The sequence below is a fragment of the Ovis aries genome, chromosome 2 (assembly GCF_016772045.2).
Source record: "Ovis aries strain OAR_USU_Benz2616 breed Rambouillet chromosome 2, ARS-UI_Ramb_v3.0, whole genome shotgun sequence".
NCBI classification, from domain to species: domain Eukaryota; kingdom Metazoa; phylum Chordata; class Mammalia; order Artiodactyla; family Bovidae; genus Ovis; species Ovis aries.
The window spans coordinates 203,775,149-203,800,844 of record NC_056055.1 but is presented as its reverse complement, the minus strand read 5'-3'; the positions used below and the strand labels follow the sequence as shown (position 1 = coordinate 203,800,844).

The following is a 25,696-nucleotide window of genomic DNA, read 5'->3' as shown; positions in this document are numbered from 1 at the left end:
GTGTCCAACTCTGTGCGACCCCATAGACGGCAGCCCACCAGGCTGCCCGGTCCCTAGGATTCTCCAGGCAAGAACACTGGAGTGGGTTGCCATTTCCTTCTCCAATGCATGAAAGTGAAAAGTGAAAGAGAAGTCACTCAGTCGTATTTGACTCTTAGCGACCCCATGGACTGCAGCCCACCAGGCTCCTCTGTCCATGGGATTTTCCAGGCAAGAGTACTGGAGTGGGGTGCCATTTTTAGTAGAAATTTTTTCAGTTAAGTGTGGAACTCCCCAGTGGGGTCCAACGTCTGGTGGTAAAAGCACCTACTCATATACATTAGCAAGACTGCTCTTATGCTATGACTCTTCTTGTGGTTTTAGTCACAGAGCTTCTCTTGGCTTTTTCCAAGTATATTTTTCTAGCCAATGATTCTGTGAGTTAGCAAAATTGCTCAAAAAATTCCTTCTTTGATTAAGTAGTCAAGACTTCTTTCTGTTGTTTGAACAAAAACCGTGACTAGAATATTTAGTAAACTTTCCCTCATGCTTCAGGATCCAGCCCCTTTTTTGCTGTCTTCCTTGACTCCTAGAAGAGTCAAGATGAACAGTTGGATGCTCCATCTTCTCTATTTCCATAATGCTTAGCATAGCTCTACTACAGTACTTTCCAGTGCATAAGACAAAACTGTCTTTCATGTTTATCTTCCCAGAGAGGACGTGAACTCAAGTGTTTTACATGGCTTTATATCCCTGGCACCTAACACAGTACCTCTTTGCAGTGCTTAACAGATGTTTCTGAATAGTCAAAAAAATTTTCACATGTATAAGACTATAAACGATAACTCAGCCTGTTCCAAGCCTAACTGAAAACAGTTTCTACTACAAATGGAATTTTAGGTAAGGTTTTAAGTTAAAAGAAAGTAATTTGGTTAAAGGACTGTGACTGAAAAGATTTACATGATTTGATTTAATTCAGACAAATGATTAGAGGTTTCCTACAATAAAGTAGGAAACCTTTAATAAGTACAAATAAACCTCTAATAATACAAATAAGTATTTGTCCTACAAACAAATACTTATTCAGTGTCCTCCTCCTCTACAAGTACTTCAGTGAAAAAGTAAAAATTCTAGGAGGTAATCTTGAAAAAAATCTGGCTACTGTTTTAGGACAAATAAAATTAATAGATCCATTTGACTGACACAATTAACATTTCGTTTTATGCTGTGGGTAACAACAGAAAAAGACTGCTTACAAAATAATCATTTGTCATCAATTTCATTTCTAACGATGAGTCAAATAATTGCACTGTAGAATTATTACCTATTTCCACTTGGAGTTCATAGTGAGAAACATTGGTGGAACAGATCACTTCACTGGCTCTAGTGGATGAAGGCAGCAAGGAAAGGGTTGGCTCATCAACCTGCATTGTTTTGAAAATATGAAAACAAAATAGGTATAAACTTTTTTGGTGCCGCAACTGAGTCCCTTACTCCAATATAAAATAGTGATATTGTCTTTTCAAACATACAAATGCTCATTAGGAAGATACTGAAAGGTGGCTTAAGAGACTATTTTAAGATCCAAAAAGTATTCACAATAGCTAACAAGTTATGCCTATCAGCCTGTGAAGCAGGGTAGGGCTAGAGAAGCAGATTTATAGGTAGTGAAGAACACTTTTCAGCTCAATTTTCAGGAAGCATTGTCAGGAGCTGCTAAGAATGGCTGTTGAGCCCTTGGGGTATCTAACAAATATATCAAGGGAAGAGATGTAAAGACCTATGAAAAATATCCTATTCTGCTGTTCTTGCTTCAAGTGGTTGCCAGTTATAATCATTACACATACAGCTATTCTGCTCAACTAGTGGAGATGTTAACAGTCAAGGAACAATTTCTGTACCGTGGCTTATTAAAAGAAGCTGAAGAAGTTTTTCACAAGATGAGATGAATCAGAAGGGAGGTCAGAAATAAAAATAAACCTCAAGAGATGGGAGAAAAGAATAGAGTATAGAAGTCCTGAGTTAATGACCAAGTACTACTGAGGCCTTTCACAGGGTACTATGGAGTCAAGAGTCCTAAGTCTGCACCAGATCCCAGGGGCAGTAAAATAACATGCATGCAGGAGAAAGAAGCAACCAGCACCACTGGTGTCATATGATAGCCAAGAGGATTTCCAAAAGACACTTAGCCTTTATAGGCACCAGCAGGTGGCAGGAATCTTGTTACTACCTCCAAGGTAAAGAGAATGAAGAAAGCAGTTAGAAATAACATTACTATGTACTAGGAATTCTGCTAACCACTTTTTACATTTGATTCTACATGTTCCCTAAACTTTTAAGAGAGCAGAATATAATAATAAGAGCCTGGCAAAAGGTGAATAAAGGTGAATAGTCTTCAAGAGGGATAAAAGGCTGTAAAAAAGAAATTCTACCATATGACTGGAAATAATCCCAATGAAGAAAGAAATCTAAAAAACCAATTCAATTTCTTTAGAATAGTAGTCTTATTAAACTCAGATTTAAAGAACACTATAAGAGAGAGAATGAAGAGCATATAGCAATTAAAAAAAAATTCAAAGTGATAAGTTGTAAGTCTGTCAGGAAGGCTAGAGCACAGAATGAACTGAGACTTACAGTTCATCACTAGAAAAAATCTGGCATCAGATTATCAGATGATGGGTTGAAATCAGGCTAATAAACCTCTACTTTGCATCCATCAATTCCATTAGGGAACAGTCTTCTTTAAATTAGAAGATGTACATAATTTGTAATTAAGTAGCTGAAGACCAAAACAGATTGTTTTAAATAGGTTCAAACCTCCAGATCAAATATCCTATTATATCTAGGATATTAAGTCTACAAATACAGTAGAACTCAGATGAGAAACCAGAATGGAAACAGTCAAACATTAACTCAATTTTGAGAAAAGGGAAAAATTATAAAAGGGAAAGCTTGATGCTATTGCCCAGTAAGGTCTGGTATCAAATTACTACATACACAGTTATGGACACTTAAGAAAACAACATTAGCAGTCACAAGAAGACAAAATAGGTTTACTAAGAGTAAATCATTTTTAACCTCAGGACTCTTTTTGATTTGATAACTAGTTAGAGAATTAAAAGCAAAAATCATAGCAGTGTCCTTGTCCTTCTCAAACTTTTTAAAATAATTTCCTAAAAATTCAAAAGACTCGGCTAATGAATAGTCTAGAAAAAAGTGATGAAAACAATACCATTTATAATAGCATCAACAAGAATAAAGTACTTAGAAATTAACTTAGCCAAGGCAGTGAAAGGCCTGTACAATGGAAACTACAAAATGTTGCCAAAAGAAATTAAGAAGACATTACTGAATGGAAACATACCTCATGTTCAAAGACTGTAAGATTTAATATTATGAAAACGCAAAGCACCTCAAATAGCAAAAACACCTTGAAAAAAAATTGGAAGACTCACTCTTCCTGATTTCAAAATTTACTACAAAGCTACAGTACTTAACACAATGCGGTAATGACAGAAAAGACAGACATATAGGGCAACAGAACAGAGACCTCAGAAATCAAACCTCATATATATAGTCAAATGACTTTGACAAGTGTGACAACACAATTAATAGGGTTAGGTCAGTATTTTCAACAAACAGTACTAAGAACACTGGACATCCAAATGCAAAAGAATGGAGCTGGACCGTACTTACCAAAAAACTAACTCAAGATGGATCAAGAATATATGTGCAGGTCATATTTCTGATAAGAGGTTAATCAGAATACAAATTGAACTGAAACTCAAAACAAAATAAAACTCACCAACAACCCAATTCAAAAAAGGGCAAAGAACCTGAACAGACATTTCTCCAAGAACACATGTATATGGTCAATAAACACATGAAAAGGTGTTCAACAGCACTAATCATTTACTAATCACTTAGTTGCTCAGTCACGTCCGACTCTTTGCGACCCCATGAACCGCAGTACACCAGGCCTGCCTGTCCATCACCAACTCCTGGAGTCCACCCAAACCCATGTCCTTTGAGTCAGTGATGCCATCCAACCATCTCATCCTCTGTCGTCCCCTTCTCCTCCTGTCCTCAATTTTTCCCAGAATCAGGGTCTTTTCAAATGAGTCAGTTCTTTGCATCAAGTGGCCAAAGTATTGGAGTTTCAGCTTCAGCATCAGTCCTTCCAATGAACACCAAGGACTGATCTCCTTTAGGATGGACTGGTGGGATCTTCTTGCAGTCCAAGGGACTCTCAAAGAGTCTTCTCCAACACCACAGTTCAAAAGCATCAATACTGCACTCAGCTTTCTTTATAGTCCAACTCTCACATCCATACATGACCACTGGAAAAACCATAGCCTTGCTAGATGGACCTTTGTTGGGAAAGTAATGTCTCTGCTTTTTGATATGCTGTCTAGGTTGGTCCAGTACTTTGGTCACCTCATGCGAAGAGTTGACTCATTGGAAAAGACTCTGATGCTGGGAGGGATTAGGGGCAGGAGGAAAAGGGGACAACAGAGGATGAGATGGTTGGATGGCATCACTGACTTGATGGATGTGAGTTTGAGTGAACTCTGAGAGTTGGTGATGGACAGGGAGGCCTGGCGTGCTGCAATTCATGGGGTCGCAATGAGCTGGACACGACTGAGCGACTGAACTGAACTGAACTGAGGTTGGTCATAACTTTCCTTCCAAGGAGTAAGCGTCTTTTAATTTCATGGCTGCAATCACCATCTGCAGTGATTTTGGAGCCCAGAAAAATAAAACTGGCACTGTTTCCACTGTTTCCCCATCTATTTCCCATGAGGTGATGGGACCAGATGCCATGATCTTTGTTTTCTGAATGTTGAGCTTTAAGCCAACTTTTTCACTCTCCTCTTTCACTTTCATCAAGAGGCTGTTTAATTCTTCACTTTCTGCCATAAGGGTGGTGTCATCTGCATATCTGAGGTGATTGATATTTCTCCTGGCAATCTTGATTCCAGCTTGCGCTTCCTCCAGCCCAGTGTTTCCCATGATGTACTCTGTATATAAGTTAAATAAGCAGGGTGACAATATACAGCCTTGACGTACTCCTTTTCCTATTTGGAACCAGTCTGTTGTTCCCTGTCCAGTTTTTTTTTTTTTTTTCCAGAAAAACATCTATTTCTTTGTTGACTATGCCAAAGCCTTTTTTTTTTTTTTTTTAACTTTACAATATTGTATTGGTTTTGCCATACACTGACATGAATCTGCCACAGGGGTACATTTGTTCCCCATCCTGAACCCCCCTCCCCCCTCCCTCCCCATACCATCCCTCTGGGTCATCCCAGTGCACTAGCCCTGAGCACCCTGTATCATGCATCAAACCGGGACTGGCGATTCGTTTCACATATGATAGTATACATGTTTCAATGCCATTCTCCCAAATCATTCTACCCTCACCCTCTCTCACAGAGTCCAAAAGACTGTTCTGTATCTCTTTGGCTGTCTCACATACAGGGTTATCATTACCATCTTTCTAAATTCCATACATATGCGTTAGTATACTGTATTGGTGTTTTTCTTTCTGGCTTACTTCAATCTGTATAATAGGCTCCAGTTTCATCCACCTCATTAAAACTGATTCAAATGTGTTCTTTTTAATGGCTAAGTAATACTCCATTGTGTAAAGGACAGAAATGGTATGGACCTAATGGAAGCAGAAGATATTAAGAAGAGGTGGCAAGAATACACAGAAGAACTGTACAAAAAAGATCTTCACGACCCAGATAATCATGATGGTATGATCACTCATCTAGAGCCAGACATCCTGGAATGTGAAGTCAAGTGGGCCTTAGAAAGCATCACTACGAACAACGCTAGTGGAGGTGATGGAATTCCAGTAGAGCTGTTTCAAATCCTGAGAGATGATGCTGTGAAAGTGCTGCACTCAATATGCCAGCAAATTTGGAAAACTCAGCAGTGGCCACAGGACTGGAAAAGGTCAATTTTCATCCCTGTCCCAAAGAAAGGCAATGCCAAAGAATGCTCAAACTACCACAATTGCACTCATCTCACATGCTAGTAAAGTAATGCTCAAAATTCTCCAAGCCGGGCTTCAGGAATACATGAACCATGAACTTCCTGATGTTCAACTGGTTTTAGAAAAGGCAGAGGAACCAGAGATCAAATTGCACTGGATCATGGAAAAAACAGGAGAGTTCCAGAAAAACATCTATTTCTGCTTTATTGACTATGCCAAAGCCTTTGACTATGTGGCTCACAATAAACTGTGGAAAATTCTGAAAGAGATGGGAATACCAGACCACCTAACCTGCCTCTTGAGAAATCTGTATGCAGGTCAGGAAGCAACAGTTAGAATTGGACATGGAACAACAGACTGGTTCCAAATAGGAAAAGGAGTGCGTCAAGGCTATATATTGTCACCCTGCTTATTTAATTTATACGCAGAGTACATCATGAGAAATGCTGGACTGGAAGAAACACAAGCTGGAATCAAGATTGCCAGGAGAAATATCAATCACCTCAGATATGCAGATGACACCACCCTTACGGCAGAAAGTGAAGAGGAACTAAAAAGCCTCTTGAGGAAAGTGAAAGAGGAGAGTGAAAAAGTTGGCTTAAAGCTTCAGAAAACGAAGATCATGGCATCCGGTCCCATCATTTCATGGGAAATAGATGGGGAAACAGTGGAAACAGTGTCAGACTTTATTTTTTTTGAGCTCCAAATCACTGCAGATGGTGACTGCAGCCATGAAATTAAAAGACACTTACTCCTTGGAAGAAAAGTTATGACCAACCTAGATAGCACATTCAAAAGCAGAGACATTACTTTGCCGACTAAAGTCTGTCTAGTCAAGGCTATGGTTTTTCCTGTGGTCATGTATGGATGTGAGAGTTGGACTGTGAAGAAGGCTGAGCACCGAAGAATTGATGCTTTTGAACTGTGGTGTTGGAGAAGACTCTTGAGAGTCCCTTGGACTGCAAGGAGATCCAACCAGTCCATCCTGAAGGAGATCAGCCCTGGGATTTCTTTGGAAGGAATGATGCTAAAGCTGAAACTCCAGTACTTTGGCCACCTCATGAGAAGAGTTGACTCACTGGAAAAGACTCTGATACTGGGAGGGATTGGGGGCAGGAGGAGAAGGGGACGACAGAGGATGAGATGGCTGGATGGCATCACGGACTCGATGGACGTGAGTCTGAGTGAACTCCAGGAGTTGGTGATGGACAGGGAGGCCTGGCATGCTGCGATTCATGGGGTCGCAAAGAGTCGGACACGATTGAGCAACTGAACTGAACCACAGTTTTCTTATCCATTCGTCTGTTGATGGACATCTAGGTTGCTTCAATGTCGTGGCTATTATAAACAGTGCTGCAATGAACATTGGGGTTTACGTGTCTCTCTCAATTCTGGTTTCCTTAGTGTGTATGCCAGCAGTGGGATTGCTGGATTATATGGCAGTTCTATTTCCAGGTTTTTAAGGAATCTCCACACTGTTCTCCATAGTGGCTGTACTAGTTTGCATTCCCACCAATAGTGTAAGAGTGTTCCCTTTTCTCCACACCCTCTCTAGCATTTATTGTTTGTAGACTTTTGGATAGTAGCCATTTTGACTGGCATGAAATGATACTTCATTGTGGTTTTAATTTGGATATCTCTGATAATGAGTGATGTTGAGCATCTTTTCAAGTGTTTGTTAGCCATCTGTATGTCTCCTTTGGAGAAATGTCTGTTTAGTTCTTTGGCCCATTTTTTGATTGGGTCGTTTATTTTTCTGGAATTCAGCTGCAGGAGTTGCTTGTATATTTTTGAGATTAATTCTTTGTCAGTTGCTTCATTATTATTTTCTCCCATTCTGAAGGCTGTCTTTTCACTTTGCTTATTAGTTTCCTTTGTTGTGCAGAAGTTTTTGATTTTAATTAGGTCCCATTAGTTTATTTTTGCTTTTATTTCCAATATTCTGGGAGGTGGATCATAGAGGATCCTGCTGTGATTTATGTCAGAGAGTGTTTTGCCTATGTTGTTCTCTAGGAGTCTTATAGTTTCTGGTCTTATTTTAGATCTTTAATCCATTTGAGTTTATTTTTGTGTATGGTGTTAGACAGTGTTCTAGCTTCATTCTTTTACAAGTAGTTGACCAATTTTCCCAGCACCACTTGTTAAAGAGATTGTCTTTTCTCCATTGTATATTCTTGCCTCTTTTGTCAAAGATAAGGTGTCCATAGGTGCATGGATTTATCTCTGGGCTTTCTATTTTGTTCCATGGATCTCTATTTCTGTCTTTGTGCCAGTACCATACTATCTTGATGACTGTGGCTTTGTATTAGAGCCTGAAGGCAGGCAGGTTGATTCCTCCAGTTCCATTCTTCTTTCTCAAGATTGCTTTGGCTTCAACGTTTTTTGCATTTCCATACAAATTGTGAAATTATTTGTTCTAGCTCTGTGAAAAATACCATTGGTAGCTTGAAAGGGATTGCATTGAATCTATAGATTGCTTTGGGTAGTATACTCATTTTCACTATATTGATTTTTCCGATCCATCAACACAGTATATTTCTCCATCTATTAGTGTCCTCTTTGATTTCTTTCACCAGTGTTTTATAGTTTTCTATATATAGGTCTTTTGTTTCTTTAGGTAGATATATTCTGAAGTATTCTTTTCGTCACAATGGTGAATGGAATTGTTTCCTTAATTTCTCTATTTTCTCATTATTAGTGTATAGGAATGCAAGGTATTTCTGTGTGTTGATATTATATCCTACTACTTTACGGTATCCATTGATTGGCTCTAGTAATTTTCTGGTGGAGTCTTTAGGGTTTTCTATGTAGAGGATCTTGTCATCTGCAAACAGTGAGAGTTTTAGTTCTTCTTTTCCAATTTGGATTCATTTCTTTTTCTGCTCTGATTGCTGTGGCCAAAACTTCCAAAACTATGTTGAATAGTAGTGGTGAGAGTGGGCACCCTTGTCCTGTTCCTGACTTTAGGGGAAATGTTTTCAAATTTTCACCGTTGAGGATAATGTTTGCTGTGGGTTTGTCATATGTAGCTTTTATTATGTTGAGGTATGTTCCTTCTATTCCTGCTTTCTGGAGGGTTTTATCACAAATGGGTGTTTAATTTTGTCAAAGGCTTTCTCTGCATCTACTGAGATAATCATATGGGTTTTATTTTTCAGTTTGTTACTGTGGTGTATTACATTGATTTGTGGATACTGAAGAATTCTTCATCCCTGGGATAAAGCCCACTTGGTCATGAGGTATGATCTTTTTAATGTGTTGTTGGATTCTGATTGCTAGAATTTGTTAAGGATTTTTGCATCTATGCTCATCAGTGATATTGGCCTGTAGTTTTCTTTTTTTGTGGCACCTTTGTCAGGTTTTGGTATTAGGGTGATGGTGGCCTCATGAATGAGTGTGGAAGTTTACCTTCCTCTGCAATTTTCTGGAAGAGTTTGAGTGGGATAGGTTTTAGCTCTTCTCTAAATTTTTGGTAGAATTCAGCTGTTAAGCTGTCTGGACCTGGGCTTTTGTTTACTGGAAGATTTCTGATTACAGTTTCAATTTCCGTGCTTGTGATGGGTCTGTTTAGATTTTGCATTTCTTCCTGGTTCAGTTTTGGAAAGTTGTACTTTTCCAAGAATTTGTCCATTTCTTCCAAGTTGTCCATTTTATTGGCATATAATTGCTGATAGTAGTCTCATGATCCTTTGTATTTCTGTGTTGCCTGTTGTGATCTCTCCATTTTCATTTCTAATTTTATTGATTTGATTTTTTTCCCTTTGTTTCTTGATAAGTCTGGCTAATGGTTTGTTAATTTTATTTATCCTCTCAAAGAACCAGCTTTTGGCTTTGTTGATTTTTGCTATGGTCTCTTTTGTTTCTTTTGCATTTATTTCTGCCCTAATTTTAAAAATTTCTTTCCTTCTACTAACCCTGGAGTTCTTCATTTCTTCCTTTTCTAGTTGCTTTAGGTGTAGAGTTAGGTTATTTGACTTTTTCTTGTTTCTTGAGGTATGCCTGTATTGCTATGAACCTTCCCTTTAGCATTGCTTTTACAGTGTCCCACAGGTTTGGGGTTGTTGCGTTTTCATTTTCATTCGTTTCTATGCATATCTTGATTTCTTCTGTGTGCTGGTTATTCAGCAGTGTGTTGTTCAGCCTCCATATGTTTGAATTTTTAATAGCTTTTCTCCTGTAATTGAGATCTAATCTTACTGCATTGTGGTTAGAAAACATGCTTGGAATGAGTTCAATTTTTTTGAATTTACCAAGGCTAGATTTATGGCCCAGGATGTGATCTATCCTGGAGAAGGTTCCGTATGCACATGAGAAAAAGGTGAAATTCTTTTTTTTTTTTTTTTAAACATTTTTTTTTTTAAATTTTTGTTTATTTATTTGGCTGCTCTGGGTCTTAGTTGTAGCATGTGGGATCTAGCTCCCTGACCAGGGATCGAACCTGGGCCCCCTGCACTGGGAGCTCAGAGTCTAGCCACTGGACCACCAGGGAATTCCCAAAAAAGGTGAAATTCATTATTTGGGGGTGAAATGTCCTATAGATATCAATTAGGTCTAACTGGTCTATTGTATCCATTAAAGTTTGGGTTTTCTTGTTAATTTTCTGTTTAGTTGATCTATCCGTAGGTGTGAGTGGGGTATTAAAGTCTCCCACCATTATTGTGTTATTGTTAATTTCCCCTTTCATACTTGTTAGCATTTGTCTTACATATTGCAGTGCTCCTATGTTGGGTGGATATATAATTGTTATATCTTCTTCTTGAATTGATTCTTTGATCATTATGTAGTGTCCTTTTTCATCTCTTTTCAAGCCTTTGTTTTAAAGTCTATTTTATCTGATATAGTATTGCTACTCCTGCTTTCTTCTGGTCTCTATTTGCGCGGAATATCATTTTCCAGCCCTTCAGTTTCAGTCTGTATGTGTCCCTTGTTTCCAGGTGGGTCTCTTGAAAGATCCCTATATATGGACAACATATATATGGACCCCTATATATGTCCCCTATATATGGACAACATATATAGGGGTCTTGTTTTGTATCCATTCAGCCAGTCTTTGTCTTTTGGTTGGGGCATTGAACCCATTTACATTTAAGGAAACTATTGACAAGTATGATCCCGTTTCCATTTACTTTGTTGTTTTGGGTTCGAGTTTATACACCCTTTCTGTGTTTCCTGTCTAGAGAAGATCCTTTAGCATTTGTTGGAGAGCTGGTTTGGTGGTGCTGAATTCTCTCAGATTTTGCTTATCTGTAAAGCTTTTGATTTCTCCTTCATATTTGAATGAAATCCTTGCTGGGTACAGTAATCTGGGCTGTAGGCTATTTTCTTTCATCATTTTAAGTATGTCCTGCCATTCTCTCCTGGCCTGAAGAGTTTCTATTGAAAGATCAGCTGGGAATCCCCTTGTGTGTTATTTGCTGTTTTCCCCTTGCTGCTCTTAATATTTGTTCTTTGTGTTTGATCTTTGTTAATTTGATTAATATGTGTCTTGGGGTGTTTTGCCTTGGGTTTATCCTGTTTGGGACTCTCTGGGTTTCTTGGACTTGGGCGATTATGTCCTTCCCCATTTTAGGAAGTTTTCAACTATTATCTCCTCAAGTATCTTCTCATGGTCTTTCTTTTTGTCTTCTTCTTCTGGGACTCCTATGATTCGAATGTTGGGGCATTTAACATTGTCCCAGATGTCTCTGAGATTGTCCTTATTTCTTTTAATTCACTTTTCTTTTTTCCTGTTTCATTTATTTCTACCATTCTATCTTCTACCTCCATTATTCTACTGTTGGTTTCCTCCAGAGCATTTTTGAACTCATTTATTGCATTATTCATTATATATTCACTCTGTTTTATTTCTTCTTCTGCTGCTGCTAAGTTGCTTCAGTCATGTCCGACTCTGTGCGACCCCACAGACAGCAGCCCACCAGGCTCCCCTGTCCCTGGGATTCTCCAGGCAAGAACACTGGAGTGGGTTGCCATTTTCTTCTCCTAGGTCCTTGTGAAACCTTTCTTGCATCTTCTCAATCCTTGTCTCCAGCCTATTTATCTGTAACTCCATTTTGTTTTCAAGATTTTGGATCATTTTTACTATCATTATTCAGAATTCTTTATCACGTAGATTCCCTATCTCTTCCTCTTTTCTTTGGTTTGGTGGGCATTTTTCCTGTTCCTTTACCTGCTGGGTATTTCTCTGCCTCTTCATCTTGTTTATTTTGCTGTGTTTGGGGTGGCCTTTCCATATTCTGGCAGTTTGTGGAGTTCTCTTTATTGTGGAGTTTCCTCCCTGTGGGTGGGGTTGGACAGGTGGCTTGTCAAGATTTCCTGGTTAGGGAAGCTTGTGTTCATGTCTGATGGGTGGAGCTGGATTTCTTCTCTCTGGAGTGCAATGAGTGTCCAGTAATCAGTTATGAGATGTTAATGGGTTTATGTCAAGGCTGTATATTGTCACCCTGCTTATTTAACTTTTATGCAGAGTACATCATGAGAAACGCTGGGCTGGAAGAAACACAAGCTGGAATCAAGATTGCCAGGAGAAATATCAATCATCTCAGATATGCAGATGACACCACCCTTATGGCAGAAAGTGAAGAGGAACTAAAAAGCCTCTTGAGGAAAGTGAAAGAGGAGAGTGAAAAAGTTGGCTTAAAGCTCAACATTCAGAAAACGAAGATCATGGCATCTGGTCCCATCACTTCATGGGAAATAGATGGGGAAACAGTGGAAACAGTGGCAGACTTTATTTTGGGGGGCTCCAAAATCACTGCAGATGGTGACTGCAGCCATGAAATTAAAAGACGCTTACTCCTTGGAAGAAAAGTTATGACCAACCTAGATAGCATATTCAAAAGCAGAGATATACTTTGCCGACTAAGGTCCATCTAGTCAAGGCTATGGTTTCTCCTGTGGTCATGTATGGATGTGAGAGTTGGACTGTGAAGAAGGCTGAGCACCGAAGAATTGATGCTTTTGAACTGTGGTGCTGGAGAAGACCCTTGAGAGTCCCTTGGACTGCAAGGAGATCCAAGCAGTCCATTCTGAAGGAGAGCAGCCCTGGGATTTCTTTGGAAGGAATGATGCTAAAGCTGAAACTCCAGTACTTTGACCACCTCATGAGAAGAGTTGACTCACTGGAAAAGACTCTGATGCTGGGAGGGATTGGGGGCAGGAGGAGAAGGGGATGACAGAGGATGAGATGGCTGGATGGCATCACTGACTTGATGGACGTGAGTCTGAGTGAACTCCGGGAGTTGGTGATGGACAGGGAGGCCTGGCATGCTGCGATTCACGGGGTCACCAAGAGTCGGACACAACTGACTGACTGATCTGAATGGGTTTGGAGTGACTTTGGGCAGCCTGTATATTGAAGCTCAGGGCTATGTTCCTGTGTTGCTGGAGAATTTATGTGGTATGTCTTGCTCGGGAACTTGTTGGTCCTTGGGTGGTGCTTGGTTTCAGTGTTGGTATTGAGGCTTTTGATGATTTCCTATCGATTAATGTTCCCTGGAGTCAGGAGTTTTCTGGTGTTCTCAGGATTTGGACTTAAGCCTCTTGTCTCTGGTTTTCAGTCTTATTCTTATAGTAGGCTCAAGACTTCTCCATCCGTCACTTTCAAGGCGGTTCCCTCTGTTTTGGCTTCTTCTGTTTGCTGGTCTCTTCAATGTCTAATTTCTGCCCTGACACAAGGGTACGGTGGTGGACACTTTTTTAGGCTCCCTTGTTCAGTCGTGCTGTGGGGAGGGAGGAACATTGCAAACAAATAACACTGGCGTGTGCTCGCAGTGTCTCGGCCACACTGGGTTTGCCCCTGCTCACGACGTGTGTGCTTTCCCTGTCTACACTGCTTAGGCTCTAGGTTGCTCTGCCAGGAACTGTCTGAGCCCAGCCCTGGGTTGTATGCATTTCCCAGGTCTAAGCCACTCAGGTTCAGGTACTCAGGTACTCCTCAAAGGTGCAGACTCGGTTGGGCCTGAGTTTTGTGCCCTTCCCAGGTCTGAGCAGCTCAGGTGACCAGGTGTTTGGTGAGCATGGTTGCTGTAACTTATCACCTCCCCTGTCCCTGCCGCTTGGTTTTCTGGGTGTATAACCGACGCACCTTCTCAGGCGGATTCGACCATCCAGAATCCCAAGAAGTCTTGGTTAGCAACGAAGTCTGCTTGCAGTTTGGTAGATGATGCCTCTCTGTGGCCGCAATTGCCCACTTCCGGCTCTGGCTGCCCTCACCTGCCTGTCTCTTGCAGGGGATGGGCCGGTTTGCAGCCAGCTCTCTGCTCAGCCCTTCGTTGTGTGTAGGGCCTGGCAGTGTCTTAGGTTAGGGCTTTCCGTGGGGTAGCTATTCCACAGTCTGGTTTGCTATCTCAAGTTACTTCCCTCAGATTGCCCTCAGGGCATTCAGGCCCAGTCCTTACGCAGCAGCCCGCACCTCCCTGCCCAGCCCCCCTTGCTAGTGGTAGATGCGGGCGTCTGCACTGCTTCTCTGTTGGGAGTTACCATTGGGCACAGAATCTATGGGTTTTAATTATTTGTTTATTTTTCCTCCCGGTTATGTTGCCCTCTGAGGTCCCAAGGCTCGTCACAGACTTGCCAGCGAGAGTGTTTCCTGGTTTTTGGAAACTTCTCTCTTTTTTTAAGACTCTCTTCCTGGGATGCATCTCCGTCCCTACCTCTTCTGTCTCTCTTTTTATCTTTTATATTTTTTCCCACCTCTTTTGGCTGCTTTTCTGGGTGCCTGATGTCCTCTGCCGGCATTCAGAAGTTTTGTGGAATTTACTCAGTGTTCAAATGTTCTTGTGATGGATTTGTGGGGGAGAAAGTGGTCTCCCGTCCTATTCCTCCACCATCTTAGGACTGCCCCCTCCTGCCCTGCCCCCCGCCATGTCCAGTTCTAACTGTTGCTTCCTGACTGTATATAGGGTTCTCAAGAGGCAGGTCAAGTGGTCTGGTATTCCCATCTCTTTCAGAATTGTCCACAGTTTCTTGTGATCCACATAGTCAAAGGCTTTGGCATAGTCAAAAAAGCAGAAAGAGATGTTTTTCTGGAACTCTCTTGCTTTTCCATGATCCAGTGGACGTTGGCAATTTGTTGTCTGGTTCCTCACCTTTTCTAAAACCAGCTTGAACATCTGGAAGTTCGCAGTTCACATATTGCTAAAGCCTGGCTTGGAGAATTTTAAACATCACTTTACTAGCATGTGAGATGAGTGCAACTGTATGGTAGTTTGAGCATTCTTTGGCATTGCCTTTCTTATCTAATCACTGAAAACTGAAAGTGAAGTCACTCAGTCGTGTCCAACTCTTTGTGACCCCATGGACTGCAGCCCACCAGGCTCCTCTGTCCATGGGATTCTCCAGGCAAGAATACTGGAGTGGGTTGCCATTTCCTTCTCCAGGGCATCTTCCCAACCCAGGGATCGAACCCACGTCTCCTGCATTTCAGGCAGACGCTTTAACCTCTGAGCCACCAGGGAAGCCCGATCTAATCATTAGGGAAATGCAAATCAAAACTACCATGAGATACCAACTCCCATCCTTTACAATGGCTGTTATCAAAAAGCAGAAAATAATGAGTTTTGGAGAGAATGTAGAGAAACTGGAACTCTTACGCACTGCTGGTGGGAAAGTAAAATGGTACAGCTACTATGGAAAACAGTATGGTGGCTCCTCAAGAAATTTAAATAGAATTACCATATGATCCAGCAATTCCGCTTCTGGGTATGTACCTAAAAGAACTGAAGTCACAATCTCAAAGAGATTTGTATACCCATGTTCATAGAAGCAGTATTCTTCATAAGAGCAGCAATGTGGAAGCAACCCAAGTTTTCAACAGCAAATAAATGAAGAAGCAAAATGTAGTGTACACATATAATGAAGAATTATTCAACCGTAAAGATTAAGGAAATTCTGCAATATGCTGCAATACCAATGAACCTTGAGGGTATTATGCTAACTGAAAATTCTCAGTCAGAAAATAATAAATACAGTACTTATATTGGTACTTAGAGTAGTCAAATATCAGAGACAGAAAGTGGTTTCCAAGAGGTGGGGAGTTATGGAGATGAAGAGCAGTGATGGTTGTACAATATTATGAATTGTTTGATGCCACTGAACTATATACTTGAAAATGGTTAAGATGGTAAATTTTATATTGTATGTATCCTACCACAGTATTTCCCCTACTCCTTGCCCCTGCTGGAAAAAAAAAAAAAAAGCAGCACTTCTGGAAGTTCCCTGAGTTCTAGGCATCTCTCTTGGTAACAGCAAAGAGTCAACAACAGACACTTTACTTTCTAAACTCTACCTCAGTCTGAAGGGTAATACTTGAATGAAAACTAGGACTGGATACTGTATTCTATTGTACAAAAGGGTATGTAACTAGAAGACTTAAAGTATTAGTGAGTAAAAAGTGAAATGACAAAAATGACAACTGAAGATAAGATCAGGATAAATTTATAAACAAAACTAAGTAAGATCACTCTATTTTGTAGGGCTAAGGTATTTGCAAGGCAGGTTCTATTTTATAGAAATAATTATATAATAAAGATTTAGAGATTAAAGGTGGAAGATCCCAGAGAAACATTTATTTATTAGCATGTTTCTTTAAATATTATTTAATGTATCAGTTATTACCCAGGGATGATAAAGAAGACAGGATGCCTATTTTGGTGGGTTCATGTGGCGAGACATATACATCAATCATTGTGAGATTAACATAGTAAATGCCTTTTTATGAGGATGTCTAAGATCTGCAGGAGCATAACAGAATTAAAGATACAAGAGCAAAGGCTTCAGATGTGATATTTGAGCCAATTCTTTAAGCAAGAGGAAGAATTTTTGAGGCAGAAAATCAAAAAGGGTATTTCAAGCAGAAATAAAAGTATGTGCTAAGACTCAGTAATAATAAATGAAACTCAAAAATCAGATATATTCCATACCATTAAAAGTCCTTATAGCGCATTAAGAAATTTAGGCTTTATGCCACAGGATTTAGGAAATCAATGGCAATTTTAAAGCTGGAAAGTGGCACAAACAGGCCTGTTCAGGTAACAGTGTTGAATACTGACCTAAGTGGGAGATCATAAGAGGTTATATGTATGACTAGGAAACTACAAGCAATGAGTTTACCTACAATAGTCCAGGTGAGAGATGATGAGATCTGAGTATTAACAGCGATCAGGTGAAGGAGGGGATGGACTCATGGGCATTTCAAAGACTTGGTATATAACTAGATGTGAGGGCAAAGGAAGAGGCAGTGTGAGGATAACTACAAAGTTCCCAGTGAGGGTGATTTAGCAGATGAATTTTCATTTGCCAAAGCTGGAAATTCAATAGGTCAGTGAGGTCTAAGAGAAGATTAAGGTTTTACTCAAATTGCTATAGAGATAGCTTTCAAAACTCTAGCCAGAGGTATTCTATAGACACATCTGATACCCAGGAAAGAGTCAAAGCTGCCGGTAAAAATTTGAGAATCATCAGTCCTGCCTGATGACCAGGTCCCCTATCAACCTGAAGGATAACCTTAGGTACCTGTAGACAATCTGAAATCTGACCAACTGAAACCACAGGAGCCTGTGAGACTGCTTAGGGAGAGTCTGTTTAGGCAGAAGAGCAGAGATCAATTATAGACTTCTGGAGAACAGCTTAAGTAGAGGTAGAAGAAAAGAAAAAGAGGTAAAGGAGAACTAAAAATTATATTCTATAAAATAGCATTACAGGAGGCAGAAGAAGAACATTTGTACTCAACCATTTTCTTACCAAATTTTGATGGGTACTGGTTTCAGACTGTTTTTCAGGTCTGAGTGATTCAACTTGTGTTCGTGAAGTGCAGAAACAATCCTGTAAAGTCAGAAATATATTAAATAAGTGAAAAATCAAAAACACTGTATGGGTGGCACATGGATACAAAGTGAGGAACAGAGAGAAGGGGCAACATGCAGGAGCCTGAACTAGAGCCAAGATTCATACTGGGGGAGAAGGAAGCAGCAGCTGGGTATGCAGAAGACAAACTTCATATCTGCTGTAGTGTTACTTGGTGCTACCTCTGACTCTTGCTCTCTACCCTGGAGGAAATACCTATTCATTCTTACTGCAGGTGCTAGTATTTAACTTTTTCATCATCTTTGCAGTTTTCTTCTGAGTGTTTAGCTAGAGATTATTTTGTTGTACTCATATCATTTTTCTTGATCCTCAGATTTTTTTTCCCTCAGGTGTAGTAACCATGTTTATCTATATTTAAACCACATATTGAGTATACTTGGAACCAATGCTGTTTTCTAAAGTGATAAAGATCTCTAACCAACTCAAATCAAATTAAGAAACTTAGTTCCATTATCACAATTTACATTTTCCTGCATTTTAACTCAAGGTTCTATTATCACATACTGTCAATAAAGAAATGTAACACCTAAACATGATAGCAATGTGAAGCTGATGTTACATTATTTAGGAAGAAAATGTGCCCCCCAAAAAAGTATAAACAAGCTATATGAAAGAGATTTTTAATTAATGTCAAGCATCTCATGAACATTCATTTTTATATGAACATTAACGTATAATTGGGTCCCTGGTGGCTCAGACAGTAAAGAATATGCCTGCAATACGGGAGACCTGGGTTTGATTTCTGAGTCCTGAAGATCTCTTGGAGTGGGGAAAGGCTACCCACTCCAGGATTCTTCCTTGGAGAATTCCATGGACAGAGGAGCCTGGTGGGCGTCCATGCGGTCACAAAGAGTCAGACATGACTGAGTGACTAACACTTTCACTTTTCACTACTAAAGCATAATATCAACTGAGTCTTTAAGATAAATCCATCCATGTCTACTTAATGGTTTCAGTTACTTACTTAATCAAACCAAAATCCTTTCTCTAAAAATATGCCATAATTTCTCACTAATCAAATTAATAATTTTCTCAGCCTAAATTACTGATTAAACTGAATTCCTATAGTATGTATATTATTGATCTTACTACAATAATCTTAAATAGATCCCCATCATTTTATGTAAAATGTGCCCTCAAAGAACAGGAGCTAAGAGTGCCTAGATAGCTGTAGAATCATTTCCTTTGCAAAGTTCTATTGGTTTGTATAGAGTGAATAAAATTTATAATAAAACAGTTTTTGAAGATACTATTGTTGTTCATATAAAAAATAATCACCAGTTAGGTCATTCATATGTTATTTGGTACTTAAATATATTTTCCAACATTTACCCTGGATCTTTCACAATAATCATTAATATTTTACTTAATCAAAAGTAACTGTGAAAAAGGGTTAACATAGCAGGCCTAAAACTGCTATCCTTGGAAAGGCCTGCTTGCAAGGCTGACACTTGGCTGGTATCTAGGAACTCGGATTTTGGGAGGGTTCCCACCATTCCTTGATAAGAATGGATCACGGTGCCTAAACTGTTTGTGCAAACAACATGCTTTATGCTGAACGCCTGCTCTTTTTCTAAGAGTGTGAAATTTTGTTACTTGCTGCTCCTTTGAAAACACCATTTCCTACCTGTTAAACAGACAGTAAACTTTGAACAGGGAAGAATCCTTCCTTAACTTTATCTGAGTTGCACAAATATCTCACTGAGGAGAAAACATAAAGGTTTTGATTCAAAAGAGTCTAAATATTTCATCATTGCAAGAAGAATATAAACTGAAATTATTAACAAACTGAACAAATATAAATGACCCACTATCAAATTCTATTTTTCCAAAAAAAGCCATAATTATGAAATAATAGAGTAAGTAAGATGTCTTTCCCCCCAAATTTGGAAACCTAGGCAACCACATAGCCCTTTGAACCTCAGGATCTTCATCTATCAAATACCCCTTTACATCTCATCCAACCTACAAATCATAAAATTGTTAAATCTTAGATAATCCATTAGAGCAGAAACTATGGTCCATGAATCAAATCTGACCCACCACCTGTTTTAGTGTGTAAAGTTTTACAGAAACACAGATATTTGCATTTAACTCATATTGCCTACGGAGAAGGCAATGGCACCCCACTCCAGCACTCTTGCCTGGAAAATTCCATGGACAGAGGAGCCTGAAAGGCTGCAGTCCATGGGGTTGCTAAGAGTCGGACACAACTGAGCGACTTCACTTTCACTTTTCACTTTCATGCATTGGAGAAGGAAATGGCAACCCACTCCAGTGTTCTTGCCTGGAGAATCCCAGGGACGGGGGAGCCTGGTGGGCTGCCGTCTATGGGGTCACACAGAGTCGGACATGACTGAAGCGACTTAGCAGCAGCATACTGCCTATGGCTGCTTTGGTAACAAAAGAGTAATTTAATGGAGATCATATAGCACACAAATCCTACCTGACCCTCTAAAGAAAAAGTCTGCAGATCTTGCTTTGGAAAAATGAGGTAATATTTCACCTCAATGTATTTTCCAGATATATAAAGCTCCCCTTTTAGGTAGATAAACTTTACTTTAAACACAAAGTAAATGCATTCTATATTTTCCAAATAACCAACAATATAGTCTCCTAACTTCACAGTCCTGCCTCTCAGATTTGGCAACTGATGGAGTGAATTGGCAGATATGAGTTTGATCCTTGCCTCTAATTCTTTGCAATCTTAGACCAAACTCTAAATGAGGATTATACCACCTGCCCTGCCAATCACTAACAATTTTGAAGACTAAGAGAGATATATTAAAGTATTTGAAAATTACATATGCACCCACCACTTTTTAAAAGATCACTGCTTTAATAATTTAAATATTCAAATAAAGTATTATATTCTATATTAAGACACAATGGAAGTCCTAAAACTACTTAATCTAGACTAGATACCATGAACTTCGTACAAAACAGAAACGAAGTTAGTATCTATATATCATATTATACATTGATCCAAATGTATCTTGTCTTGCTAAGTCAAGGGGCTTATTTTTCATACTGTTTTGCTTGCTGCTGCTAAGTCGCTTCAGTCGTGTTCGACTCTGTGTGACCCCATAGACCGCAGCCCACCAGGCTCCACCGTCCCTGGGATTCTCCAGGCAAGAACACCTTTAGTCAAATGGTAATCTGTAAAAAGGGATTTCTGAAAGATTTAAAGAATAAGGCTGGATGGAAGAGGAATATCTAAGGATAGTAAATGTATGAGAAAAAGTGTGTATGGGACAAAGGAATAGAGGGAGTATATCTGAAAAGTATAGGAGAAGCTCTTTTTTAAAGAGACAAAAACTCAGTGAGAACTTATGTTTAAAGACCAGAAGTCATTCAGATCAAAATAACATTTCAGAGCATAAGAATATTCCATCAGATTACTCCTTCTCTTATGGCTTTACACTAATATCTAACTATTCTGTTGATACAAAATTAGATCCACATTTATAAAAACTTACCAAAAGAGACATTGAATCGCTTTAGTTCACAGGAAGTAACAAAAATCCATCTACTCCAAAGATTTCTGCTTTAATCTTCAAGATACTGAAATATCCTAGTATGAAAAACAGAAGCAAAATAACATATTTACATAACAATTCCTTAAAGATCTAGTTGCCAAAACCCACCACTATTTGGGCAGCTGTTCCCTGACACAAGGACTACCGACGTTTCTGAAAGGTGTTCTTAAAGAGCGTTTCTGTTTACCAAATGCCATTTCGGACCTGATATCACAAGAGATACCAGATATTACCCACTCCAGTATTCTTGGGCATCTCTGGTGGCCCAACTGGTAAAGAATCCACCAGCAATGCAGGAGATCTGGGTTCAATCCCTGGGTTGGGAAGATCCCCTGGAGAAGGGAAAGGCTACCGACTACAGTATTCTGGCCTGGAGAATTCCATGGACTGCATAGCCCATGGGGTTGCAAAGAGCGTGACAGGACTGAGCGACTTTCACAGATTTCCATCACAAAGGCAAAGTGCAGTTGAAAGGAGGTTCTGAATATTTCCAAAGCCTTGATTACCTGCATCTGTTCTTCCTTATCTGTACTACTTTTTTCAAGAACCCTAAGCAAAATGTAAAAACAATACAAAAAGGCAATTTGGGGCCCACTTTTACTACAAATGATGCCCAAGAATTTCCAATAGTTCTACTTATAAGTAAACTTTGAATCTTCCAAAGCTTCCTTATCAATTCATTACCTATTAAATCATTTAGGGTCACTAAATTTCCCAAATTTAGCAAATTTGGGAAAGAATCAGGATTAGTAACAGACTAGCAATTAATAACATTTTCTTCTTGCCATATGTTTACAATTTTTTTTTTAGTTTTCATGTGAAAATATTTTCTGTAGGTTGAATTCTTTACCTTATGATTCTTAGTGCTCATTTCCATTCTTCTTGGAATTTATTGACAGATATGAAAAATATGCTGATTATTATGCAAATAATTCCTGTCCAGTTTCACTGATGGCATATTAATCTCAATAGTTTATGAAGACTCCAACAGATGCAGAGGTTTTTAAACCTCTAGTAACTTACTAGATTTACATTCAAGAAGCTACAAAAGAGGTTTTTAAACCTCTAGTAACTTACCAGATTTACATTCAAGAAGCTACAAAAGCACCACCAAAATTTCCCAGATCTTTCTGCATAGAAAGGGTGGCAATGTTCTAAACTTCCTAGTGAGAGGTATTCCCTTACACCTACCCAATTTCTCTTTCACCTTAATTGTGACTCATTATTTCATTTTAATGAAATTCCCAAGTTCGATCAAGCCATCTGCAAACATCTGAACAAATGGCAAAGAAAAGGATTTTGTAAACCACAGAAGTTATAGACCAGCATCTAATTTTATCGTTAAGGAAAGAAGTCAATTTGCTCATGATATTCTCTACAGACCTAAGGTAAAAATGGGTGTGTTGGTGGGGGGGAGGTCCCTGACAGGGTTTGATTATTTTTGTCTCCTGCCATTCATTATAAATATAAGGCACTGATATTTGTTGTGTTACAAAAGGGATAATGCAACACCTGCCCTGCCCAGTTTCCAGGTGGTTCAGATCAAATGAAATGCTTCATCTGAAAGTGGTTAGAATTACCAAATACCGTATCCATATAAAAGCTTAAGAAGATGCTCTGAAAGGTACACTCAGTTATTACTGTTGGCAGTACCAAACGGTAGGGCTCATTTGGAAAGCAAGTTGGCAATGTTTTGATAACCATAAAAACATTCATACCTTTTGATCCTATAAAATTCTTACTTCTAGTAATCTAAAAAAATATTTAAGTAAATGAAGAAACCATTCACATGCAGAAAGTAATTACACTGCTATCTGAAACAATCAAGTATTCTTACCACAGTGTTTAATGAATGGCTGTCATGGGTCAGGTTCTGTGCTGGGCACTGGAGACACTCACTAGTGACCCAGGCAAACAAGGTCCAGACCACTTGCAGCATACATTCCCACAAGCCAAGATTAGAGATGTGGTGATTAACTGAATTTCCTAGTTCTCATGATTGTTTCCTACTTTTTCCACATAATAATAGTAAGCTCTTTCTTACACAAAAAAAATTTTAACTACATTATCTGCTACTGCTGCTGCTAAGTCACTTCAGTCGTGTCCGACTCTGTGCGACCCCAGAGACGGCAGCCCACCAGGCTCCTCCGTCCCTGGGATTCTCCAGGCAAGAACACTGGAGTAGGCTGCCATTTCCTTCTCCAGTGCAGGAAAGTGAAAAGTGAAAGTGAAGTCGCTCAGTCGTGTCAGTGACCCCATGGACTGCAGCCTTCCAGGCTCCTCCGTCCATGGGATTTTCCAGGCAAGAGTACTGGAGTGGGTTGCCATTGCCTTCTCCAACTACATTATCTATTTTTCAGGAAAACTCAGAAGAAACACACAATCTGTGAAAACTGTTAGTACTAAAGGAGTTGCCCCTGTACGGGGCTTAATCCCAGAGGATTTTGCTTCAGATGTGACAGACTATTAAGATATAAGACATTTTGAGGTCAAGGCAGCAGTTGCCCCCGGTAAGGGTGGGGGAAGGGGGCAAATTTGCTGTTATAATTTTCTCCTGCATGCTTTCACTAGGTATGAGTATCTTTTAAAAAGAATTCATAGTTGAGACTTGTATTTCTGAATGTATTCACACGTACATCACTGTGATCTCTCATACTTGTATCTAAAAAGCTAATCAGGAAAAAGCTTTGTAAATAAATTTATTCTAGGTGATTCAGATCAAATGAATCACTTTATCTGAATGAAGAATGAATGAAAAATGGTTCCTCTGAAAACTTTAATCTGAAAGGTTAACACTTTCTGGAACAATCAGAATGTGCAAATTACAGAACTCGGGTTTTGAGTTACTTTAATCATCCAACAGAGGCCCTTGTTACAGGGAATGTAAAAAAGCCCGATTTCCACTCCAGTAGTCTTGCCTGGAAAATCCCATGGACGGAGGAGCCTGGAAGGCTGCAGTCCATGGGGTCGCTGAGGGTCGGACACGACTGAGCGACTTCACTTTCACTTTTCACTTTCCTGCACTGGAGAAGGAAATGGCAACCCACTCCAGTGTTCTTGCCTGGAGAATCCCAGGGACGGGGGAGCCTGGTGGGCTGCCGTCTATGGGGTCGCACAGAGTCGGACACGACTGAAGTGACTTAGCAGTAGCAACTCTTTGTGGAGCCTTAAAATTACTGTACTTTTCAAAGCGATGCTGGGAACCCATAAAATCTTAACTATAGCGACGCACAACTCGGTAGAATTTTCCAAACTTAGCATCGTGACTCAAGCTTTCAAAAAATATTTACTAAGCGCCTACTGTGGGCCAGGCTTTTGCTAGGTACGCGCTGTCACAAATTCCAATCGCGTTTTGAGGGAAAAGGTGCTTGACACAACAAATCCACGAAGGAAAAACACAATCCTGAACTTAACTAACGAGGAGAAAACATAGCTTGCATTCAATTATATAAAAGCTTCCTTGCGAGTCCTGCTTTGGGGGACTTTGCAGCGAACTCGGAGAAGGTGGCGCACGGAGCGGGGCCGGAGGGCGTCTCGGGTTTGGGAATGCCACGCGTGGGTGAGTGTGGCCAAAGGTGAGAGCAGGGCTGGGGGTGCTGGGAACCGGGAGAGCACCGCGGGCGGCCGGACCCGCGCACCTGGCGCCGCCGACCCCAGCAGGCGCAGCCTACCCACACGCAGGTGCTCTCCGCCGCTCGGCCCGGGACGCAGGACAGAACCGGAGCTGCGCGGGTCGCAGGGGCCGCTCTTCAGGCGGAACCGGACCCCCGCCACGGCTCCGCCAGCCGCGCGGGCTCCGGCTGGAGGCATGACGGCGAGTTCTAGCCTCGAGCTTCCCGAGGCGCGCGCGGACTAAGCCGCGCTCCCTCACTTCGCGACCGGCCCCTAGCCCTTCCCCTCCCTGCCCGGCCTCCCCTCATTACCCTGGCGGCGACCACGGCCAGCGGTTCTCTTCAAGCGGCCAGCGGTACGGGGCCTGGGCGCCCGGCCCGCCCAGGGGCAAAGCGAGAGCGCAAGGCCCGCTCCCAGCGCGGGCCGCGGAGCCAAAGGGGCGGTGCGACCCGGACTGGGGTTGTGGGCCTGGAACTCTGCCCCAAACCCCCGCAGCCCGCCGGGACTGGACTCGCCCCACTCCGGCCCCAGGGTCGCTGCCCCGCCTCCCGCCTCCCGCCTCCCGCCTCCCGCTTCAGGGCTAGCAGGGAGGGGCGTGGCCTTCGAGTTAAGGGGGCGTGGCCGAGATTAAACTACAATTCCCAGCAGGTCGTGCGCTGGCGCCGTGCAGGCTGCTGGGAGAATGGGTCTCCTCCTCTCTTCC

General features: G+C 40.7%; 1 protein-coding gene across 2 annotated transcripts in view; it reads right to left on the bottom strand.

The window, feature by feature from the left end:
- Positions 1-25,500, bottom strand: part of STRADB (STE20 related adaptor beta) — a 34,081-nt gene extending 8,581 nt beyond the window's left edge. Inside the window, exons 1-4 of one of the 2 annotated variants that reach the window (XM_004004826.6) lie at positions 25,305-25,500; positions 21,322-21,416; positions 17,720-17,800; positions 1,304-1,403 (exon numbers count right to left, since the gene is read on the bottom strand). In XM_004004826.6, coding sequence (XP_004004875.1) covers positions 1,304-1,403; positions 17,720-17,800; positions 21,322-21,333 — 193 coding nt within the window. In that variant the 5' untranslated portion in view covers positions 21,334-21,416; positions 25,305-25,500. Of the gene's footprint in view, positions 1-1,303; positions 1,404-17,719; positions 17,801-21,321; positions 21,417-23,218; positions 25,276-25,304 lie in introns of those variants that run through there. The other variant, XM_060410236.1, reaches the window with a different exon arrangement.
- Positions 25,501-25,696: the final 196 nt, after the last annotated feature.